The sequence below is a fragment of the Pseudopipra pipra genome, chromosome 2 (genome assembly GCF_036250125.1).
Source record: "Pseudopipra pipra isolate bDixPip1 chromosome 2, bDixPip1.hap1, whole genome shotgun sequence".
Classification (NCBI taxonomy): Eukaryota; Metazoa; Chordata; class Aves; order Passeriformes; family Pipridae; genus Pseudopipra; species Pseudopipra pipra.
Window position 1 is genome coordinate 107,932,172 of NC_087550.1, and position 22,796 is coordinate 107,954,967.

Here is a 22,796-nt window from a genome sequence, read left to right on the forward strand (position 1 = left end):
TATATGCACGACTCCAAAGCTGAGAATTTGCTGTATGCACTCAAATTACCTAATGATGATAAAACACTTCAATCCCTCTTCCCAAAGCAGTTGAAAATCAGCTTTTATGAGACATACGAGTAAAACACATTTTCTAATGCTGTTCATTAAATTCTATGCCCAAAGAAATCAATTGGATGAACAGTTAGGGGCTGAAATAGCCACAAGAAGTTGAATTTGAATGTAAACTGAATTGCCAAGTCTGTTTCTTAAGATTATCGATATTTGCATTTAAGTGTGACCTGACACAGTAAATTGTTTGCTAGAACTCCCAAGAGTTAGCCTCTTTTGGAAAAAAACAAAAAACAAAAAACAAAAATTATGTTATTTGTCATTATCTAGAATCCAGAACAATGTCTGCTATTCTTTGTACTGAAAGGGTTGTGCAATGCACCTGAGAGGGAGGCTGGGAGAAGGTACTGAGGCTGCAGTTGGTTGCCATGATTTATGAGCGGGTTTTTTTGACATGGGCTAGCACCCACAAGAGACCAAAGCAAGCCCACTGTATTCTGTTAAGAAAGAACAGAAAAACCTCTACAGCAAGACATTTGAATGCTTTTGTCTGCTGGAACTACACTCTTCAGGTTAAAAATAAAAAAGTCCATTATATCTACAGTTTTCACAGGTAAAAGAAAGTGAGGTGGAAAGGGAGCTGTGCTATTGCAAGTGTGTTGTTCAAGAAGCTCCTCAGCAAAACAAGTCTAGCAACAGCTGTGTTCTAACCAAGAGAGACATCAAAGACCTGCTTTGAATTGATGCTGCTTTGCCTCTGGATTCTGTTCGGGAAGGAGGAATATGGTAGTGAGCGCTGTAATGGCTTGAAACTAGTATAGAAAGTATTCCAGCTGAGTAGTTTCTTGAGGCCCATAGTCATCTACAGGTTTTATGGTATTTCTTATCAATAAATATGCTTTACCAGAGGCACACATATTGAATAATTGTCTTTTTTTTTTTTGCCTCCTAATGTAAACTCTCTGAAATGTGAAAAGATAAACAGGAAACCTCTCTGCTTTTCTAGGAGTTTCCCAAAATATGACCCAGAGTAGGACTTCACAGAGCTAAAGACACACGAGGCCTTTCTGGTTGTCAGTGATTGCTGAAAGTCAGTGGCATCCCCAGGGTGTTGCCTACTGACTCTCGAGGCACAGGAAGAGACTATATGGTCCCTATGGGAGCCCTTATGGGAGTCCTTTATGCAATGGGAACTTTGGGTGGCTAGCCCAAAGGTTATTTGCTTACCATATAGCATTACTAAAATGCAAAAACCACAGCACCATAATCAAAGGCAGTATGGTTGAAAGAGAATCCAGAAAGAAACACTGAACAATACTGAACTCTGCACAGAGTGAACAGATTTAACGCTCTCAAGTCATAAGCCTGTAAGAGCTAAGAAACATGTGAAGTTTGACATTTAGAGCCATCTTCTTTTTTTTTTTTCCTCTTTTTTTTTTTTCCCTGATTGGAAATATTTCATTACCTGGGACATTTTCTTGGAACTTATATCTAAAAAGAGCTAAGCTTTAAAACAGAAATTATTTTTTGATCTCATAGAGACTACACAGTAAAAAAAAGTTTGTAATTGCATCTGTTTAAAAAAAAAAAAGAGAAAATATCAGCTTCTAGAGTAAAGTTAAGTCAAGCTTTTAAAATAATTGCAGTGGTTTTCCTTTTCTTTAGCAATGCTTGCTTTATGCTTGGGATAGTTTTTTCCCACTCCAGCCTCTACTTCTGAAGAGGAAGGAGTGAAAAATACTTGCTGAACAGCTAATTTATCAGCCTGACATTACCATCCATCAAGAGGAGAGGCCTGCTGTTAGGAAAATCAAGATTATTGGTTCACGGGTTTTGTTACCTCTTGTGAAATGAGGGCAAGTTTAACAATCTATGTATCTGAGAGATGTTCTGGGCATTTTGATCCCCAAATCCCATACATCACTTCTTTTTCTGCAGTCTGCTGTGGTGGTTGCTGTCTTCATTGACTCTCTCTTGACAGTTCTGCTGCTACAGAACCTGTTCAAAGCTTAAAGGACTTGGTTTCTTTTCCTTCACTATGAAGCAGTCCAGTACAAGTTTTTAATACTCTCAGGTTAATCTTAGATTTTACCATGTATTTTTGTCAGTATAGCACCTTATAAAGTGTTGCAGAGTCCAGTAGCTCAGGGCTGATGGCAGGGAACATGTCAGCAGCAACTTACAGACACCTCCATGAAGTGTCCTGCTGTTGAACTGTAATTCAGAAGAGGGAAGCCGTGGAAGCCAAAAGGCTTTTCATATGACAGTGGGTAACTATGAGTAGGTGAGCAAGTTTAGCCCTATGGTGATTGAGGACTATTTTCTTAGTAAAAATAACAAAGAAAACTCTAATGAACAATAATTAGGCTTTTTTTTCCTTTCCAATTAAAAGAAAAAGAAATCAGAAATTGAAGGGATTTTTTAAAATCCAATAAATAGTAATATCTACAAATTCAGTAAATGTTCAAAAGCTACAATCTCTCTCTGATCTGGTTGAAAATTTTCCACTGGTGTTTTTTTATGGTGAAAGAATGGTTGTGTGTACTCTAAGTTTACACAATTATGGCCTGAAGGAGTTATTAAAAATGTAATTCAGATTTCCATGTAATCAACATTCAGCTTTGCAGCACAGCAAAATATGGACAGGCCTATTAATGAAGAAATATAGCTGTGTAATCACATTCAGGACTTTGTATGATGCTTGCATGATAATACTTAGTGGAATGATTACACCCAGCCCTTTCAAACCTACATCTACTGAATTCAAAACAGAGGGAATTTGCAGATTGTGTCTTTACAATCGTATGGATACCAGACCTAATTGCTTGCCAAAGACTTCAAAACCTACCGCTCAGTGATGTGGCTTAATTTTCCAGAGATTAGCTCTCAGGTTGCAGTTATATTTCAGAAAATAGCATTTTGATTTGCTTTGCTTTTTTTTTTTTTTAATTTGTCCTGACCTGCTGTATGAAACACGCGGCGAGACAGTGACGTTATGGGAAGAGAGTACAAGATATCAAGATGCAAAAATATGTATGTAAACTGGAGGGTGGCATAGCAGTAGGTGATGCTTTTTGCAGGTAAGGAAGGAATCAAGAGGAATCTCTACAGTTCAGCCTGCTCTGAGAGAATATTCACAGATTATGAAGAAAGAGCAAGGAGAAGAGTAGTCAGGCTGACCAATGGAAAGTAAAACCACAGTTTATTATTTAATATATATGCACGACTCCAAAGCTGAGAATTTGCTGTATGCACTCAAATTACCTAATGATGATAAAACACTTCAATCCCTCTTTCCAAAGCAGTTGAAAATCAGCTTTTATGAGACATACTAGTAAAACACATTTTCTAATGCTGTTCATTAAATTCTATGCCCAAAGAAATCAATTGGATGAACAGTTAGGGGCTGAAATAGCCACAAGAAGTTGAATTTGAATGTAAACTGAATTGCCAAGTCTCTTTCTTAAGATTATCGATATTTGCATTTAAGTGTGACCTGACACAGTAAATTGTTTGCTAGAACTCCCAAGAGTTAGCCTCTTTTGGAAAAAAAAAAAAAACCCAAAAAAAACCAAAAATTATGTTATTTATCATTATCTAGAATCCAGAACAATGTCTGCTATTCTTTGTACTGAAAGGGTTGTGCAATGCACCTGAGAGGGAGGCTGGGAGAAGGTACTGAGGCTGCAGTTGGTTGCCATGATTTATGAGCGGGTTTTTTTGACATGGGCTAGCACCCACAAGAGACCAAAGCAAGCCCACTGTATTCTGTTAAGAAAGAACAGAAAAACCTCTACAGCAAGACATTTGAATGCTTTTGTCTGCTGGAACTACACTCTTCAGGTTAAAAATAAAAAAGTCCATTATATCTACAGTTTTCACAGGTAAAAGAAAGTGAGGTGGAAAGGGAGCTGTGCTATTGCAAGTGTGTTGTTCAAGAAGCTCCTCAGCAAAACAAGTCTAGCAACAGCTGTGTTCTAACCAAGAGAGACATCAAAGACCTGCTTTGAATTGATGCTGCTTTGCCTCTGGATTCTGTTCGGGAAGGAGGAATATGGTAGTGAGTGCTGTAATGGCTTGAAACTAGTACAGAAAGTATTCCAGCTGAGTAGTTTCTTGAGGCCCATAGTCATCTACAGGTTTTATGGTATTTCTTATCAATAAATATGCTTTACCAGAGGCACACATATTGAATAATTGTCTTTTTTTTTTTTGCCTCCTAATGTAAACTCTCTGAAATGTGAAAAGATAAACAGGAAACCTCTCTGCTTTTCTAGGAGTTTCCCAAAATATGACCCAGAGTAGGACTTCACAGAGCTAAAGACACACGAGGCCTTTCTGGTTGTCAGTGATTGCTGAAAGTCAGTGGCATCCCCAGGGTGTTGCCTACTGACTCTTGAGGCACAGGAAGAGACTATATGGTCCCTATGGGAGCCCTTATGGGAGTCCTTTATGCAATGGGAACTTCGGGTTGCTAGCCCAAAGGTTATTTTCTTACCATATAGCATTACTAAAATGCAAAAACCACAGCACCATAATCAAAGGCAGTATGGTTGAAAGAGAATCCAGAAAGAAACACTGAACAATACTGAACTCTGCACAGAGTGAACAGATTTAACGCTCTCAAGTCATAAGCCTGTAAGAGCTAAGAAACATGTGAAGTTTGACATTTAGAGCCATCTTCTTTTTTTTTTTTCCTCTTTTTTTTTTTCCCTGATTGGAAATATTTCATTACCTGGGACATTTTCTTGGAACTTATATCTAAAAACAGCTAAGCTTTAAAACAGAAATTATTTTTTGATCTCATAGAGACTACACAGTAAAAAAAAGTTTGTAATTGCATCTGTTTAAAAAAAAAAAAAAAGAGAAAATATCAGCTTCTAGAGTAAAGTTAAGTCAAGCTTTTAAAATAATTGCAGTGGTTTTCCTTTTCTTTAGCAATGCTTGCTTTATGCTTGGGATAGTTTTTTCCCACTCCAGCCTCTACTTCTGAAGAGGAAGGAGTGAAAAATACTTGCTGAACAGCTAATTTATCAGCCTGACATTACCATCCATCAAGAGGAGAGGCCTGCTGTTAGGAAAATCAAGATTATTGGTTCACGGGTTTTGTTACCTCTTGTGAAATGAGGGCAAGTTTAACAATCTATGTATCTGAGAGATGTTCTGGGCATTTTGATCCCCAAATCCCATACATCACTTCTTTTTCTGCAGTCTGCTGTGGTGGTTGCTGTCTTCATTGACTCTCTCTTGACAGTTCTGCTGCTACAGAACCTGTTCAAAGCATAAAGGACTTGGTTTCTTTTCCTTCACTATGAAGCAGTCCAGTACAAGTTTTTAATACTCTCAGGTTAATCTTAGATTTTACCATGTATTTTTGTCAGTATAGCACCTTATAAAGTGTTGCAGAGTCCAGTAGCTCAGGGCTGATGGCAGGGAACATGTCAGCAGCAACTTACAGACACCTCCATGAAGTGTCCTGCTGTTGAACTGTAATTCAGAAGAGGGAAGCCGTGGAAGCCAAAAGGCTTTTCATATGACAGTGGGTAACTATGAGTAGGTGAGCAAGTTTAGCCCTATGGTGATTGAGGACTATTTTCTTAGTAAAAATAACAAAGAAAACTCTAATGAACAATAATTAGGCTTTTTTTTCCTTTCCAATTAAAAGAAAAAGAAATCAGAAATTGAAGGGATTTTTTAAAATCCAATAAATAGTAATATCTACAAATTCAGTAAATGTTCAAAAGCTACAATCTCTCTCTGATCTGGTTGAAAATTTTCCACTGGTGTTTTTTTATGGTGAAAGAATGGTTGTGTGTACTCTAGGTTTACACAATTATGGCCTGAAGGAGTTATTAAAAATGTAATTCAGATTTCCATGTAATCAACATTCAGCTTTGTAGCACAGCAAAATATGGACAGGCCTATTAATGAAGAAATATAGCTGTGTAATCACATTCAGGACTTTGTATGATGCTTGCATGATAATACTTAGTGGAATGATTACACCCAGCCCTTTCAAACCTACATCTACTGAATTCAAAACAGAGGGAATTTGCAGATTGTGTCTTTACAATCGTATGGATACCAGACCTAGTTGCTTGCCAAAGACTTCAAAACCTACCGCTCAGTGATGTGGCTTAATTTTCCAGAGATTAGCTCTCAGGTTGCAGTTATATTTCAGAAAATAGCATTTTGATTTGCTTTGCTTTTTTTTTTTTTTTTTAATTTGTCCTGACCTGCTGTATGAAACATGCAGCGAGACAGTTACGTTATGGGAAGAGAGTACAAGATATCAAGATGCAAAAATATGTATGTAAACTGGAGGGTGGCATAGCAGTAGGTGATGCTTTTTGCAGGTAAGGAAGGAATCAAGAGGAATCTCTACAGTTCAGCCTGCTCTGAGAGAATACTCACAGATCTTGAGCATGTGAGCATATGATCAAGGCACGTGGCTGAAAACTATATGGTACCTCATTTTCCTTTGTTATTTTCTTTTTCTTAATCACATTTGCATGGAGGCTATCAACAACTATTGAACTGTTTTAGGATACAAGACTTCTCTGAAAACCAGAGCAGCTTCTACTTACCTGCCTTCTGGGCTTGGCAGCGACATCGGCAAAGCAAAAGGGTAATTGACTTTGTGAGGAATAGGTGCTGATCTGTCACACATAGAAAGTTAACAGCTTTCACAACCCTCCACTTGAAAGACTGATATTTTGTCAGTATTTTTTTCTCAAATGTGAATGGAAAGAATTTTATTTAATTCCTCTGTGAGATATGTTGATTGTGTCTGTCTTGCCCTTTTGTAATCTTTAGATGTTACCATTCCAAATGAATGGTATAGGTATTTCATATACATAAGTTTTATAAATGGCTTACTTTGCACAGTAAAATAAAGTCTCACATTTCAGTGCACTTTACATTTCCACTCTTTTGGCCCTCAATATTTCTAGATATTGAGCATGGTTCTAAAACACTTCCATATATATCTTGGGGGATTCTTCTGAAAAGAAGTTGCAGAATATGTCTGATTATTGTCATTGCTTCCAAGAAAAATGGTTGTACTTCACTGAAGAATCTGTCAAATCAAAGCTAGAAAGGATGCTATCGTGGTGTATGTTAACTTGTATGACTAATGTTGCAAGTGTAATTTAGATGACATTTCGCCAACCACAAAACATTCACTATTTGCTAATTACAACTAGCAGGTTCTTAGCAGGCTGATATTTTTAATTAGAACTTATACACTAGGATTTGACTTAGTTTGGGGGTTTTTTTAATAATGTTTGGAAGTTGGACAGTGCCCTCTGCTGGACTTAAGCTCCCATAGCAGTAGTTTGCAAAGTGCCCCAAATGTTGTCAATTAGTGAAAATGAGCATAGTGTTGCTCTGCAGAAGGGATTTGCTGGTTTCGAGGAAGTATACTTTGTTTTAGTCCCTTCTTGCATTCTGCTCTACGTGGAAGCATACTGTGCAACAAAAATTGGTCTCATTTTAGATGGCAAAGAGCTTTTGACTAATTTAGTTTGAACCCTGTTAGCTAGGACTGACAGTGAGACTTTATCACAGAGAGCAGCAGGAACATGTAGTGCTATGTATTCCAATTTTTGCAAAAATAAACTCAATACAGTAAGAGCATATTCCTCTTCAGAAATAGGGGTGATGAAATGTGCAGTTGAAGTTACTTTTTGCGTCTTTAAGACTTATATGTCTTTATTGTATTATTTCGCAGTTTAAGAAGTTATACTGAGAAGTCAAAAGTGTAATTTTTCTTTTTATCCCTTCTTTAAGTATTTGGATTTTTTTTTTTTTTTGAGGGGGGTGGTTATAAAAATAGCAACACTACCAGTTTCACTTAATAATTCTAATCTCATGCCTTTGGACTTTCCCAGGGTCCATTAAACAAAAAACAAACAAACAAACCTCAAAACCAAAAGTAAAACCAAACAAAACCACAAAAAAAAAAACAAACCAGACAAAACAAAAACAAAATCAAACCCAAAAACCAAACAAAAAACCCCATGACAAACAAAAAACCCACAAACAAAACCAAAACAAAGCCATTTACCCAGGACGTAACTTTAATTTACAATATCTCATAGCAAAAGAGACAGAGAGAGATGAATTTCCCTAGTAATTTAATTGAAAATGTTTAGTGAATTTACAATATGAATTTAAAATCCTTCAAAGATAGACTATAAAACTGTAATAATTCAGCATTTACAGGAAAATCGAAATTAGTAGCATAGAAAGCATTACATATCCATTCATGAAACTTTTATGGATTTTAAATCGCTTCTCTAGTTTTTCTCAGCACAGAAAACACATGGAGGGAAATAGCTGCATAGGGTTAGCTGCGAGTGATTTCTATTAATTGACCAGCAAGTTGTTTTATACATTAGCTTAAAGATGATACAAAGCAGCTCTTGTGTTTATTATGTGTTGCATGTTTTCTAAAAATCTGCAGACTTCTTAAAAAGCAGATTGCCCGTGCAGAGCAGCTGTTCTGTGTCAAAATATGCGTTGTCTCTCTGCTCACTTCAGAGGTGCACTTCTAGGGAAAAATGCAGCCCATCCTCCAGCACACACTTACTCACTCTCATGACAGCAGCTCTGGAGCAGAGATGAAGATGTGCTCCCAGAATACTCTGTCCACTCATAATATTGCCCTTCAGTCAGCCTTTATTTACATATGCCTGCAGCTGTGAACCTCTTTGCTTCACCAAGTGAGCTCCATGCCCTCTGCAAGGAGCTGTGAGCTCTGAAGTGACAGACCTCCATGTTAATGGTCACAGTTGGTCATTAGCTTTTCACTGAATCTTTCTTGATGTCCTGTTAATGAACTCCCCACTGGCTTGTTGTGAAGATTGGTCAAGGTAAACAGTACTGGTAATTTATAGCTGAACCCCCGGCAGGCAAACAGCCTCCACTGAGTAACTGCAATCAACACAGTACTACTAAGTGGCAACACGTTCTTTCTAATTTATTTCTCGGTTGTAACTATTTCATGTTGAAAGGAAGCTTTGGATTCTATGTTGAAAAATATGTTTACATATTTTATTTGGGGGCGAGAGGAATTTCTTTAAGAATTTAATAAGGAAAACAGCCTTAATCTTACAAACTCTTTTTATTTTTGGCATATTTTTACCCTTCACAGAGCATGTTTTCTTAAAAAAAAAATGTCTATGCACATGAAATTCACCTCTAAAAGGCTCAGAAGCCCTCTCAGTTACAAAAATTAGCTCTCAGATGGTCCCTGTTAGATGCAGGAGCCTGGAGATCTTTGATGGTTCAGCACCTGTGGTGTCTAATCTCTGTGAATCATGGATAAATTGGCCAGAAGTTACAGTCCCTCTAGCTGTGATCTTGCTAGCTCTTAAAAGCTATAAAGTTTCAGCCGGGTCCTGGCTTGGTAGGAAAGCTCTGGAAAAAGCCCAAGAAGTGGCAGTGATGCATTAGGTAGCACTCTTCCCTTTAAGACTGGTAGATAGTGTCATAGGGGTTATCCAGTGATCACAGGATCCTGCCTTGGCTTTAGATGGGCAGGTACCTTTCCCCATTTCAAGAGTGAACAGATTCCACAGTGGCCAAGACATTCATAATCCTTTCAGGTTTTATATTTTCATTTTCACTAGTTCAAGTATCATAATTTTGATGCAAAACAAACAAAAAAAAAAGGTGATATATATATATGCAATGAAACTGCCATAAGAAACTGGGTTTGCATGTCCTGGGCAAGAAAATTTATCATGTTCTATTACAGGTTTTCATGCACTTGATGCAGATTAAGCGGTGTCCCGATGATCATCTCATTTCCTGCAAATGGCTTCAAGACTGTAAAAATCTTTCCCCCCAGTGCTTCCAAATGGCACTTCTTGAGCTGTGTAGAGATTAAGTAGTTGAGTTTCCAGGAAGGTGTCCTGATCATTGCTCCCTGACGTGTGGAAATGGGAGCTATGGTTGTCTTTAGAAAGACAGTTTTTGCCCTCTCATTGAAGTTACTCACCTTACATTTGGTAACTTTGCTCTAAATTATATGAGATTATAAAAATTTCTCAGTACTCAGAGATTCTATTTCATACTCTTTGATTACAAAAGAGATCCTTCTCTCCATCCTGGTTTCAAGTACTGGGATACTCCTGTTTCCTTAGCAGGCGCTGCTGACAAAGCATGTGGCTCCAACCAAAACTTTGTGAAATGACTAAAAGCAACCAAGTTCTTAAACAGCTTGTGAAAGCAGCACAGATGGTACTTGCTTGATGTTGCCCATCTTGAACACAAACATTTAATTCTGCACCTTTTATGGTGTGGATGTGAGAGTTCGAGACAGAGGAGTCATATGCTTTTACAGAAACCCATAAATCATTTCATATAAATAAGACATATATTTAATCATTGCTCATCTTGTTATGTAGCATCCTGCATTTGTTTCCATGCTAAAAAGTAAATAAGATGTTCAAATATTAATGTCATATGTTTGAGAAGGACCAGGTCCTGACCCAAAAGAGTGTATTTTTAAGGAAATTCATTGAACCCAGATGGACTTATGGCATCTTGATGCAGAATGAAGTAGTGCTAACAATGTTTTATTCTTATTTTTTGTCCAGGAGCTATGGACAGTAGGCTTTAAAATCCTAAAATCAAAAACTGAAAGTGTAAATAAAATATGAATTTGGTCTCAGCAGTAATACAGACTCCATGAAAATACTCTTCGTGGGGGGTGGGTGGGGTGGAAAACACTCCTTAGATCACAACACTTCCTTAAATGGCTGTGTATTATCCACTAAAAAAATGCATATAGCAGTTTAGAAGAGATTATGCATGTTGAGACAAATATCTTTACAGCACTGAATGGGAAATCTTTAACTATGTGTCTGTCCTCTCGTTTTATCCAATCTTAATGACACACAAAATGTGTGCAAAGTACTGTTTCGATCCCTGTATGTGCTCTGGATGAACCCCGAAGCCAAGTGATGTAAACATAATGTAAGGCATAATGAAAATAAACCAAAGTGAAGGCATATTACATTTTTAAATTTTCACTATAATGATTAAATCAGTAACGCTGTACATATAGAGAATTTCTGCTCCTTGCAGCATGTACCTAATGGTTATCCCCATTCTTAATGTGAGACGTCCCACAATGTACAGAATGAGTTTGCGTGTGCATTTTTTCAAGTGTCAGTGTTTAATACCTTCCTGCTAAGATAGCTTAGCAGTGAGCCCACATCTTTCTACTGGATGTCCCTTGGGAATGGTACTCTACAGGAATATACCAGACTTTCTGCAGAAACCATTGCAAAGCTGAACTAACACAATATGATTGCAGGTCTATTTTACCTAACCTTTATCTTTTTCAGAGGAAACATGGAAATTTTTTGTTAAGACTTAACAAACATAACTTTTGTAAGCTAAAACATGGTTAAGCTAGGTCCTTTTGGAATATAATATAATCTTTGATTTCCTTACCAAAAAAGAAAACTTAGTGAAAGAATAACAAAAAACATCCTGTTCTTATGTATCATTTCATTTTTATTGTATTTATTTTCAGAAAATGTGTTGAACCTGGTGTCAAGACAAGTAGATACTTTTGAAAATTTTCTACTAATATAGTTTTTTAATCAATTAAAGCAACTGACTCAAAAATGAAACTTATTTTTTTACAGATTTTGAAATAACATATTTTCTTACATTCTTTGTAACAGGTGGTTCTGCTAATCTAACCTGCCGAGCTTTCTTTGGATATAGTGGAGATGTCAGTCCTTTGATCTACTGGATGAAAGGGGAGAAGTTCATTGAAGATTTAGATGATAGTCGAGTCTGGGAAAGTGACATTAGGTAAAAGATAAAGCTTTTTTTTTTCTTTTTTACTCTATATTTTTGTGATACTTAATGTAATACTTTTTATCACAGACTAACTCAGGAGCACTTTGGGTCTGATCCCTTTTTGCAACATCCATATTTTATCTTTTCGTCTGCACAAGTAGAGAGTAGAAAAATGCACTACTCAAGCCAGATCTGATATTAGAGAGCTGCAAAAGCAGAATAGCTGCCCAAAAAGTGCTGTACTGTTGACCAACTGGAATTTACAGTAGCTTTTTCAAACTGTGACAGTCCACAATAAAAACCGTTAAGACACTTAGTAAGATGAAATAAAGAAAAATAAATACATGAAGAAAAACAGCTCAAAAAGGCATTTTCAAACATAGAGCCTTAAAGAAATGCTGAAGTCCGACTTTCCTTTTGGAATATTTTGATTTATTTTCTTTGTGAAAAAAACTTGATTTTTCAGAGATGTTATCTGGCCTGTGAGAGCCAAGCATCCTGTTATGTGGGCTGCTTATATCTGCTGAAATACTGGCATTTGTGTCTTCTACTGCTCCTGGAAGTGCTACCTCATTTGGAAATTAAGGAAAAAAAGTGGGTTTGTGTTGAGAATTGCATGCTTGACATGACATACCAGCTCCTATCCAATATGAAGCATCTGCTCTGATCTGAAGGGATTCCTTTTTCATTTATAATTCCGTATGTGTGTATATCACTGAGTTTATCATGGATAAACCCAGAAATAAAGGCACATCTAAATATGCATGTCATGGTTTAACCTTAGACAGCAACTAAGCACCACACAGCGGCTCACTCACTCCCCTCTTATCCCCCTCGGATGGGGAGAAGAATCAGAATAAAAGTAAAGCTTGTGGGTTGAGATAAGAACAGTTTAAAAATTGAGACAAAATAAAGGATTATAATAATATCAATAATATTAATTGTAAGAATAAACATATATTACTAATAATAATTGTAATGAAAATGAGAGATAGAGGAATAAAACCCAAGAAAGACAATATAATTGCTTACCACCCACTGATCAATGCCCAGCCTGTCCCTAGGCAGTGATCCACGACTCCTGGTCAGCTATTTCCGGTTCATATACTGGCCATGGCATCTTATTTTATGGAATAACCCTTTTCCCAGTTCTGGTCACTTGTCCTGGTTATGTTCCCTCAAAACTTTTTGTGCATCTGCTCACTGGCAGACCGTGATACACTGAAAAGTCCTTGACTTAGGGTAAGCACTGCTCAGCAAGAACTAAAACATTGGTGTGTAACCAACATTATTCTCATACTGAATTCAAAACAATACACTGTACCAGCTACTGAGAAAAAAAGCTAACTCTATCCCAGAAAACTGAGACAGTGCATTACAAAGGAAACGGATAACACGGATGTGTTATCTATAGTGATTGTCTATAAGAGAACAAAATTAGCCTATTTTACTTCACTTCTTACATGGGTATTTACAGTGTCAACAAAAGACATGAAGTCAGGCTCAGTTTCAGCTTAACATTGGACTTTTTCAGTATAACCAAAGTAACAGAAACATTCCCTTTAACAAAATAAAGAAGACCACCTTGATACTCAAGGTCATCGTTGCCAGATATAGGCAAAAAGGAAACACATTTCACTCCTGTGTATTTTGAGGTCAAGACCAATACACTAAATGGCATGTGACAATCAGATCAGATATTTTGCATCTAAAGCTTTTCCCAAGCCTTTCTGCCAGTGACTTGGCTTTCTGATGACTAACAAAAAGGTGAAAAGAACTCTGTTACAACTTTCTTTTTTTGTGGAGGGAGGAGCAGAAAGGCTGGTTTCCACTTCTTACGTCAGGCGTGATATGAGGGAGCAGCCTGGAATAATTTGTCATTTGCTTTCCTGGGTTCCTGAAACCACCGACAGTCTTGCTAAGAAGGAAAGATAGTAATGTGAAGACAGGTGGAGTCTTACACAGGAAGTCTTTTATTTACCATCTGTATGAACTAGAGGCATCTGGCATACCAGCTCTTTCTACTGTTTTATAATACATAATCAAATCTTATACTGCATTCTAGAAATAATCTCTCAGACCATGGCATGAACATATTGTTTCTGAGTGGCACATTGAAAAGCCCCAGAAAAAGCACAAATATTGTGTTTGGCCCAGACTCTTAGTGTGACTCTAAACCCCAAAACAACAGTTTTCCCTTTTCTCTCTTCTAACGTTCCAAGACTTCATGGATCAGGGTCTCCATCAGAGTGTGCAATGATATATTATCAGTGTGCATATCATTCTGCTTAAAGAAGACAATGAACTGAAGCTCTCATTAACATTTACAGAACCAAACCTCCTCATTAGAAGTGAGGAAGAAAAGGGCATGACAAAATTTGATTAAGATTGCATCAAACCATAGCCAAGTTTGAAGCCGGAGAGCTGTAGGTTGTAAGCAGCATTATTATGTCATGGTTATCCAGTGCTCCACTATGGCACAAGTGGAATAGCAGTGATGGTTGGTTTTTATTCTCAGGGTTCTCAAGGAACATCTCGGGGAGCAGGAGGTTTCCATCTCATTGATTCTTGACTCTGTCGAAGAGGCAGACCTGGGCAATTATTCATGCTACGTCGAGAATGGAAATGGGCGCCGACATGCCAGCATTCTTCTACACAAAAGGGGTAAATATGCAGCTTTTCTCCATGAAATGGTAAAATGTAGGGGAGATCCATTTTTTACAGAGCTTCTTTCTGATGCAAGCATGAATTTTGGCTTCCTAAGAACCAATAGTCAATTATTATTTTCCCCTAGGAATTTGTACAGCTTGAAAAACAAAACAGAAAGGATGTTGTTAATTATGGATGCCACTGGAAAAATACAGTAACACCTTTTAATTATATCTCTATAAAAGATGCATTTAATAATTCCTTAGTTTTGAACTTAATAAAGGCTCAATAGAGAAAAATAGTAGGAAAGAACAGCTAATACAACTGCAATAATTTTCTGTAAGAAATAAAAACAATTATTTGAAAAACCAACAAAAATACATTCCACTTCTATCAGAAATGCCACCTAAACCCCATGCCAGGAGAGTTCCTTCATTGCCTAACTGTGGACATTTTCCTTCTAACACTTTTGTTTAACATCATTTCTGAAGTGAAACATCATGACAGAAACTTCTGAGGACCTTCCTGTTTCTCCTCACCACTCACATCCCATGATTCCACCCTGTCTAATAGCCACAGCCATCTCCCACAGAGATGATTACAGAGAGATGGAGAATCTCTTGCAAATCAAGGCTCCCAGACCCATTTTGTCCACTTTACCTCTCAGAGGGTGCTCCACATGCCTGGGATTGACACTCCCCACCCTCAAGCAGCATCCCGCTGGCCCAAGAGAGCAAAGAATGAGAAGGAGCAGTGTGTGCACTTTGGTGTCATTACTGTGCTTTTTTTAGATTGCTTGTAAAGGTGAGCAAACCAGGTTCTTATTGTGGTGCTGAAGTACTTTTGGCATCTCAGTCTATATCAGAGCAGTGATGTCTTCCCTAAATTTACTTTCGTAGCATGCAAAGTCTGTCTAAGTTTAGAAGGAAACCATAAATCAAGATAGTGTGACCAAATTATTTAAACATATTATGTACCTCCAATTAATTGAATAGAACTAATTTGTAGCCATTTTTCTGAACTCGTCATTGCTTCTTAAAAGATGCAGATGTGAATAACCAGATGTTCTGCTTAGCCTGGCATTTGCCACATTTTCTTGAATTCACTGAGATAAGAAACTAATGTATTAAGTAAGTGAACCTCAACAATATACCTGTTAGTAGTCATATATTCCTCATTCAGAGACATTTGAACCTGGAGCAAGATCTTAACCCAAAACACCACTGACATCCATTGACTTGTCCTTAATAATTAAATTAGTTGATGAGACACCAAAAATAAAGAATTTTTAAGGCTTAATTACTTGAAAGGCTTTTTAAGGCTTTAAATTACTTTAAAACCAATACTTAATTGACATGATGAATCCTTATTTTCTGTTCCATACAAGCAGTATCTGCAACACTGACGACACATACTTCTTTTCTGTTCTATGACCACCAGATTTTTAATCTAACAGTGTAGGCATGAATTTTGAAAGAGTCTGCTTTCCTTGTTTCCTTTTTTGTAGAACTCAGTAAGTCAAACACACCACAGTATGTGCCCTCATGATGACATACTTCAGAGGAAATAATCTCAATATTTAATTGCCCTTATGAATAGTAAAATGATAAAAACAGCAAAAAAACTCCCCAAAATATTTTTTTCCTCTTTAAGTAAAGCTGAATCTGAAATTGATTTGGAAGCACAGTCTGTTGTGCCCTCAAAAAACAAAATGTACCTGATACAAGCCTTCTACACACTTTGCATGTTGACAACTGTTTCAGTGAAATGATAAATTAAGCATGACAGATAAAAATTTGAGCTAGTCTCTGAGGTCTCCTAGGAAGAGAAGCTTTACAATTCTTGCTTAGTCTTCTGTATATCACCATGACAACCTTTCGGTTTAGGTTTCCTTGTTTAGATCCACATTTAGTCTCTGCTAGGAATGAGTTAGCTGTTTATTAATTTCTGATTATTTGGCTGACTTAGAACAATTGGGACCTAACAATTAGGAAAATTTGCTTCCTTAACACTAAGATATTTGCAGAGTATTAGTTTTGGCTGGTTTTCTAGTTAGTGATCTTTTTTTTCCAGCAGTATAAGTCAACAAAGGTGCTGAATCTGGAATGTTCACTGCATACCTGAAAAAGAAATTATAATCCTTCTTAAACTTCCTCTGTGGAACATTATCACCAGGATCAGAAGGGACAGCAAAGCAGAAAGCTCTGCTACTGAACAAAAAACATTCCTGGGAAAAGAGGTATTTAGGGCTAAACACTGCAGTGGGGATTCAGATACAAAGTTTAAGCCTCTCAAACACCCTTGCAACTGCTGCTTCAACCTGGTCAGTATAGTCTCTGTAAACTTAAAAGTCCAGGGGGAGATTTTAGAAATACCTACAATTAACAGGCCCTGAAAGGGCAAGAAGTCCAGAGTCTAACTCACTAGCAAAACCCTGGATGCATCTTCCTTAACCTTCCCATTCGTCAGCTCAGCAGGAACACACACTCTCCTCACAGAAACCACAAGCAGGATCCATCAAATGGTGGTCCCTATCACAAACCAGTGCCTGGCACATTCAGACGGAGAGACGGGGCTTCTGCTCTTTCCCTGACATGGTACTGGAATGGATAGCCAGAGCCTCTCCTTTCCCGAAATCAATTAATTTCAGGAAGGGAGCAGAACATGATGCCCCCAACTCCAACACCACTTCTGCAGGAAAAGTGAACCTCGTTTCAGCATCTGGCACCGGGAGAAGGCTGGGACGCCTCGTACCTCCCTCTAGTGTGGACACCGGTGCTCTGCATCTCGGGGAGCTGAGCCCTTATTTTCTCCTGAGCTTCTTTTGCTTTCTGATGCAAGTAGAGAAAACCTATGATCTATGTTTTTCTGCTGCCAGCTAACCATTTTTAGACTCCTAAATTTCCTCAGATGCTGTGCATAGGGAGCATTTAACTCGAAGCTAAAGGCAGTAGAGCATTTTAAGCATGACAATGACAATGCTGTTTCCTTTTCTTGTTCATTCCTACAAAATTTGTCCAATAGATAATCAGAAAAAGAGAGGGATCAGAACTCATGAGATTTAACTCTCATTCCTTTCCTCCAGCTTTTGACCAAATCTGTTTCACCTTTACAATAATCAAGTTTTTTTCTCTTTTGTCTAAGAAAAAAAAAAATCTACTTGTTATAATCTAAGGCTGATTTTGTTACTTACTGGTGATAGCTACCATCGATCATCTGTAGCAGTTCAGGCTAATCTTCATCCAGGTAGGGGAACCTTCTAGAAATTAATTTTTAGAGTGATACTGACAGCAGCTAAGCACAAATTTATTAATAACAGATCACATATTGAAAATGAGATGAGGTGGATCACACACTATAATTCTATTTTTTTCCATTTTTTTTCAATTAAAGAAGAAAAACCCATAGTCTATCAATGTAGTAGATAAAAATGTAATGCATAAGGAAAAAGAATGCTCTTCTGCATTTTTATGTATTGACAAGTATGTCTTTCATGCTGGATCACCATCCTCGTAGTCTCATTTAATCATAGAGTGTGTTGTAAATACAGAATATTATCTAATTACATGATTATTTTCTGGAAATTCTTCTCTGCATGTCTGCAAGCAGAACTCTAAAGCAAAATAATGTCAAATATTATTTTGTCATTATTCTTGAAATGGTATTGATATTATTTTAGAAGCTTAGCAATATACCTGTATTTTTCCTGGGACAGACAGCAGAACTAAGAGCAGGTAACATACTTTTATACATTTTCTCAAAGAATCTACTACTATTTCTTCCCATTTTCACAGTATTATCTGATTTCCTATCCTGGCCTTCTTTTATATTTTTGATTTGTTTTCCTCTCTCATAGGTGTTCTCAATGGACATATATGGATTTTGTTGACTATGAGTTAATGAAGAATAGTTAAAATCAGGGGTTTTTTCCTATCAGGACAAAAAACCCCATATATTCACTGATATATATTGTTTAGATAAAGAGATTTAATCTGTTTGAAATTGCCCATGAGAATATATGTTCGAAAAATATAGAAGTTAATATTTCCTAGATGGAATGCGTATTGAGGAAACAAGTAGGTAGGCATACTTTAAACTCACCACTTATTAGTGCATAAACATCATATTAATATTTTCTGTACAATATAATGGCAAATTCAGAATAGAAAGTAATTCTGAGTTCTCTGGTTATTAATGATACTGAATTAATGACAAGCACCTTAAATTACAGTGTCATTCACGTAATAGTGTAAATCTGGTTTATTACTTAAAGACTTGAATGTGCTAAGTTTTTGATCTCATGAGCATTTTCAATCACTAGGACATGATTTCACACAGTGATGAGTGACAAGACTTAAAAGAGAAAAGAAACTGGTTCTTTTCTAACCTCTACAAAGAAACTGCAAGTGTTATTTCTCTATTTCCACAAAGCTTTACAATGCTTCTGAAATTTCTGCATAGAAACTCAACACATGAAATATGAGAGCAATGAGTCTTATATTTCAGCTTCTGTTACTTGGTCCTAATTACTTGACCATTGCAGCAAATCTCAATAAAAGCAAAACTGTTGTAGAGCTCTGATCCACTTGGTCAGTTAAACCTTACACATGTATATCTTCCAGTGTATAAAGCATTCAGTTTTCATTCTACACTGCAGGAAAAGCTTTTCTGAGATCCTCAACGGCTTTTAGAATTGGAATTGAAATTGGGTTGGACTTGATGGAAATTGATTTTTCATCCACCTATGTCCATTGAAAAAGTCTTTGGCTTGTCACTGTGCTCAGCAGTGCAAAGGTTTGTTCACTCAAGAGGTTCATGACATAGGACCAAAAGCCAAATATCAGCTCCCTTCTGTCCCAAATCTAACCAAAAGTGACTGCTCTTTCTACACTCAGTCTCATCTAAAATCAGTCAAGGAAGTAGAATACTAGAGACCTCTGCCTGACAGAAACTCTTCATAAGACCATTGTCTTAATCAGTAAGGTTTTCCTCATCTCATAGAAAATTGTACTAAGACAATTCCAGTAAGAAGGTTAGTAAGATTACTCAGCACGTTCCTAAATCTAACTTTCCTCTGACGAATCTTACTTCTGACAATCTGTCAAACAAGTTGGTTTGTTTAACAGATTCCTTTTTAAAACAACTTCTGTACCACTTTTATCACAGTTCTTCTCTTTACGTAACTTCTAAGTGCAATTCTAACCTTGATTGGCAAGGACGAAAATATTTTAGAATAAAATGTCACAAATTGTTCCCATAACCCATGCAGAGCTAAATTATTCATTAATGCTATCCTCAGAAAAAAATGTAAACAGTATGTTTTACAATCTTACATCCTTGGAACTCGGTAGTCAATTTTTTCCCCACATTTTTAGCAGCTCCAAGTGCTTTTTACATTAATTTCTTTCAGAAGATCTAAAAAAAGTAATTGTGTGGGCTCTCTGATTTCTGTAGTGCAATAAGCAAATAGAAGCTCTTTTAATCAGGAAGGTTTTAAGTCATACACAATTTATTAATTCTGGGAGACTAACCAGAGATTACTGCAGTTCCACACCATGACACTTCTTTCCTTCAACCTATGTTATAAACTGCCTCTAAAATGCAGTGTTATGTATTTAAGTGTAGTAAACTTCATTTTACTTTCGACTATATTTTTTCCAACCTTATCCTCTTTTGAGCTAACATACTGTTGGAGATAATCAGCGTAATTATTCTCCTGCTGGGAACAGGTATCCCGCACTTCTCAGAAGAAATAAAAATGTCATCGGTAAGAATATACTTCTATTATAACAATTTACCGACTCTCTTCTAATAACACTGGAAATCCAACAGCAGCAAGGCTCAGATATCCTGCCTGCCATACTAACGAAGAGCTTAACAAGACCCCTGTCTTGCATTTGCACACATATATGCGTATGTATATATAATCCCAAACCTGACCAGCTCTTTTTCATACACAAGTCAGGAATATACATTATTTATTGATATAAAAAAATAATAGAAGATAACTAGGTCTCAATAGCTCTAATAAATAAAATGAAACTCCTGCATTGAAAACCATATTGAAAACCACAACTAAATTTAGCTAGCTTCAGTGAACTGTGCAGACATCTACAGGCACACATAGCCTATACTGGCAGAAGGTATATACTTTGTGCTAAGAAATGATTTCATAATCAAGCTAATGAATAGCCCAAGTCTGTTTCTACTGTTATCAGAAATATTATTGTCCTACAATATCCATCTGTAATTATTCACAACAGTACTCATAAGGCCATCCAGGTACCCTAAGCACAAACAGATTTTGTTTGGCAATTTGAAACAAACAAAAATCCTAAAAAGTAGTGACTAGATTTTATATATATGCAGTATGCATATTGGATATGCATACGGTGTATAAAGCTGTGTTTCCATATGCTCAGCTTTGGGAAGGTAATTTGTTTTACAGCAATGCCAAATGAATACTGTACTAAAAAGGAGGGGGGAAAAAAAAAAAGAAAAGGAAAAAATCCACGTATTTCTCCATTTTAAAGCTGTATTTGTTTCTTTGTTACTAACCTAAATTCTGCCTAGACTTTACTGCTGATGTCTGAAATGACACTCAGTCGAGTATTCCTGTGTTAGCCACCTTCCTTCTTTAGAAGAAACACACCCATTCATAACCAAAGTTGTATGTAACAACACATCAGTCCCTGCTCCCCTTCCAAATTATATTCATTATATCTACATTTCCTTTAATAATTGAAGTCTATGAAAGTATATCTAAACAAACTGAAAATTGCCTCTAACCAAAGCATATCTCTGTGAGTTAAATCATCAAAGACAAGCAGAGAACAGAAATCAGTTTAGGCCACAAAGTTGCGAGATTTATTTATGTGCTAACCTGAAACTGTGTTAATAGTCCCGTTGACTTCAGAGGGATTACTTATAGTCCATGAAGTTGAGCAATCTGTGTAAGTGATTGCAAAATTGAAACCTTAGATAGACTGTAATTGGATTTTGAAAAAGGCTCAGAAACTGAATGCACAGCTATAAATCACATGTCCTTGAAGAGTTATATATCACAAAAAAAAAAAAAGAATGTTTGAAATATAATTATTTTTCTTAGTAGCTCAGCTGTGAGGACTAATTAATGAATAAAATTAATTTCAAATAATCACAGATCATATAATGTAAAGTCCCTGAAGAATGTCATATAAGTCAAAAGATATGAATCTTTGCCAGAACAATTTTATTTACTTTCTTGTTACAACTCTAGCTACAGTAAGTGAATTACCTGCATGACCCAGGGAAAGAAAGTTTATCAAATATTAGAGCCAGGTGAAGACCAAAGATATATATTACAAATGTGCCCAATAATTATAAAAGTATAAAATGAGTGCATTTATTTATCACCAGTTATATCATGCTAGATATTTGGAGAGGACACGTGCTTTGTTTTAATTAGATGTCTTTTTCACTGGGTTCCTTGGGTAAAGCCTCCTGATAAGGGTAAATAATGTAGCCATTGGTCAAAATGCTTGTAACAAATCTTGTTTTAAATTGAAGCTATTTATTCAGAAAACAATCTACTACTACTGCAGTAATCAATGTGTTTTCCCTTGGAGTAGAACTGTTCCTGTGCTACTGGAGGACTATTGTTAATTGCCTGTAACTAAATGATTGCTGTGCTTCTGGATGTAACTTTCTGGCAACTCGTTTTTTAACAGAATGTCTGTCCCCCTAAGGGTTAGCCAAGTAATTTTCCTCTACTATTTTCTATGTTCAGTCTCACCTACTTAAGGAGGACCAGGTCTGTAATTTGAGCAACACAACATAGAGGCTAAATTTTCATTTTTTGTCTCTCCCTTCTGATGTGGAATTGTGCTGAAATTGAATCTTTTTAGTATGTAGCCACTACAGCAAACTTGAATTTCAGCAGGAAAAACAGATCACACTTGAAAGGGAGTATATTCCTGCTGCAGCAACTGGGTGCTCAAATCAGAATGAAAAAGGCAGAATAAAGCAGCAGAAAAAAATGTTATTGTGAAGGTAACCATGTGTTCTAACTTTGCTGTACACTTAATTCAGCTTTAACAGTCACTACATCACTGCTGAAATTGTTGACATACACATCACCAACACCCCTAGCATTCACAGAGCACCTTTCAGGAATAACCTCTCCTAGGAAGAAGCCAGAGCACCTTCCCCAATTCACATTGGTAAAACCAAGGCAAAGAAATGTGAAATGGCTTCAGTCACCTGAGGGGCCAACAGCAGAGGCAAGACTG

General features: G+C 36.8%; 1 protein-coding gene across 1 annotated transcript in view; it reads left to right on the top strand.

Annotated features, from left to right (window-relative positions):
* Nucleotides 1-22,796, top strand: part of IL1RAPL1 (interleukin 1 receptor accessory protein like 1) — a 693,374-nt gene that overhangs the window by 639,721 nt on the left and 30,857 nt on the right. Inside the window, exons 9-10 of the mRNA XM_064645616.1 lie at nt 11,757-11,889; nt 14,396-14,541. Of these exons, the coding sequence (XP_064501686.1) occupies nt 11,757-11,889; nt 14,396-14,541 (279 nt within the window). The remainder of the gene's footprint in view (nt 1-11,756; nt 11,890-14,395; nt 14,542-22,796) is intronic.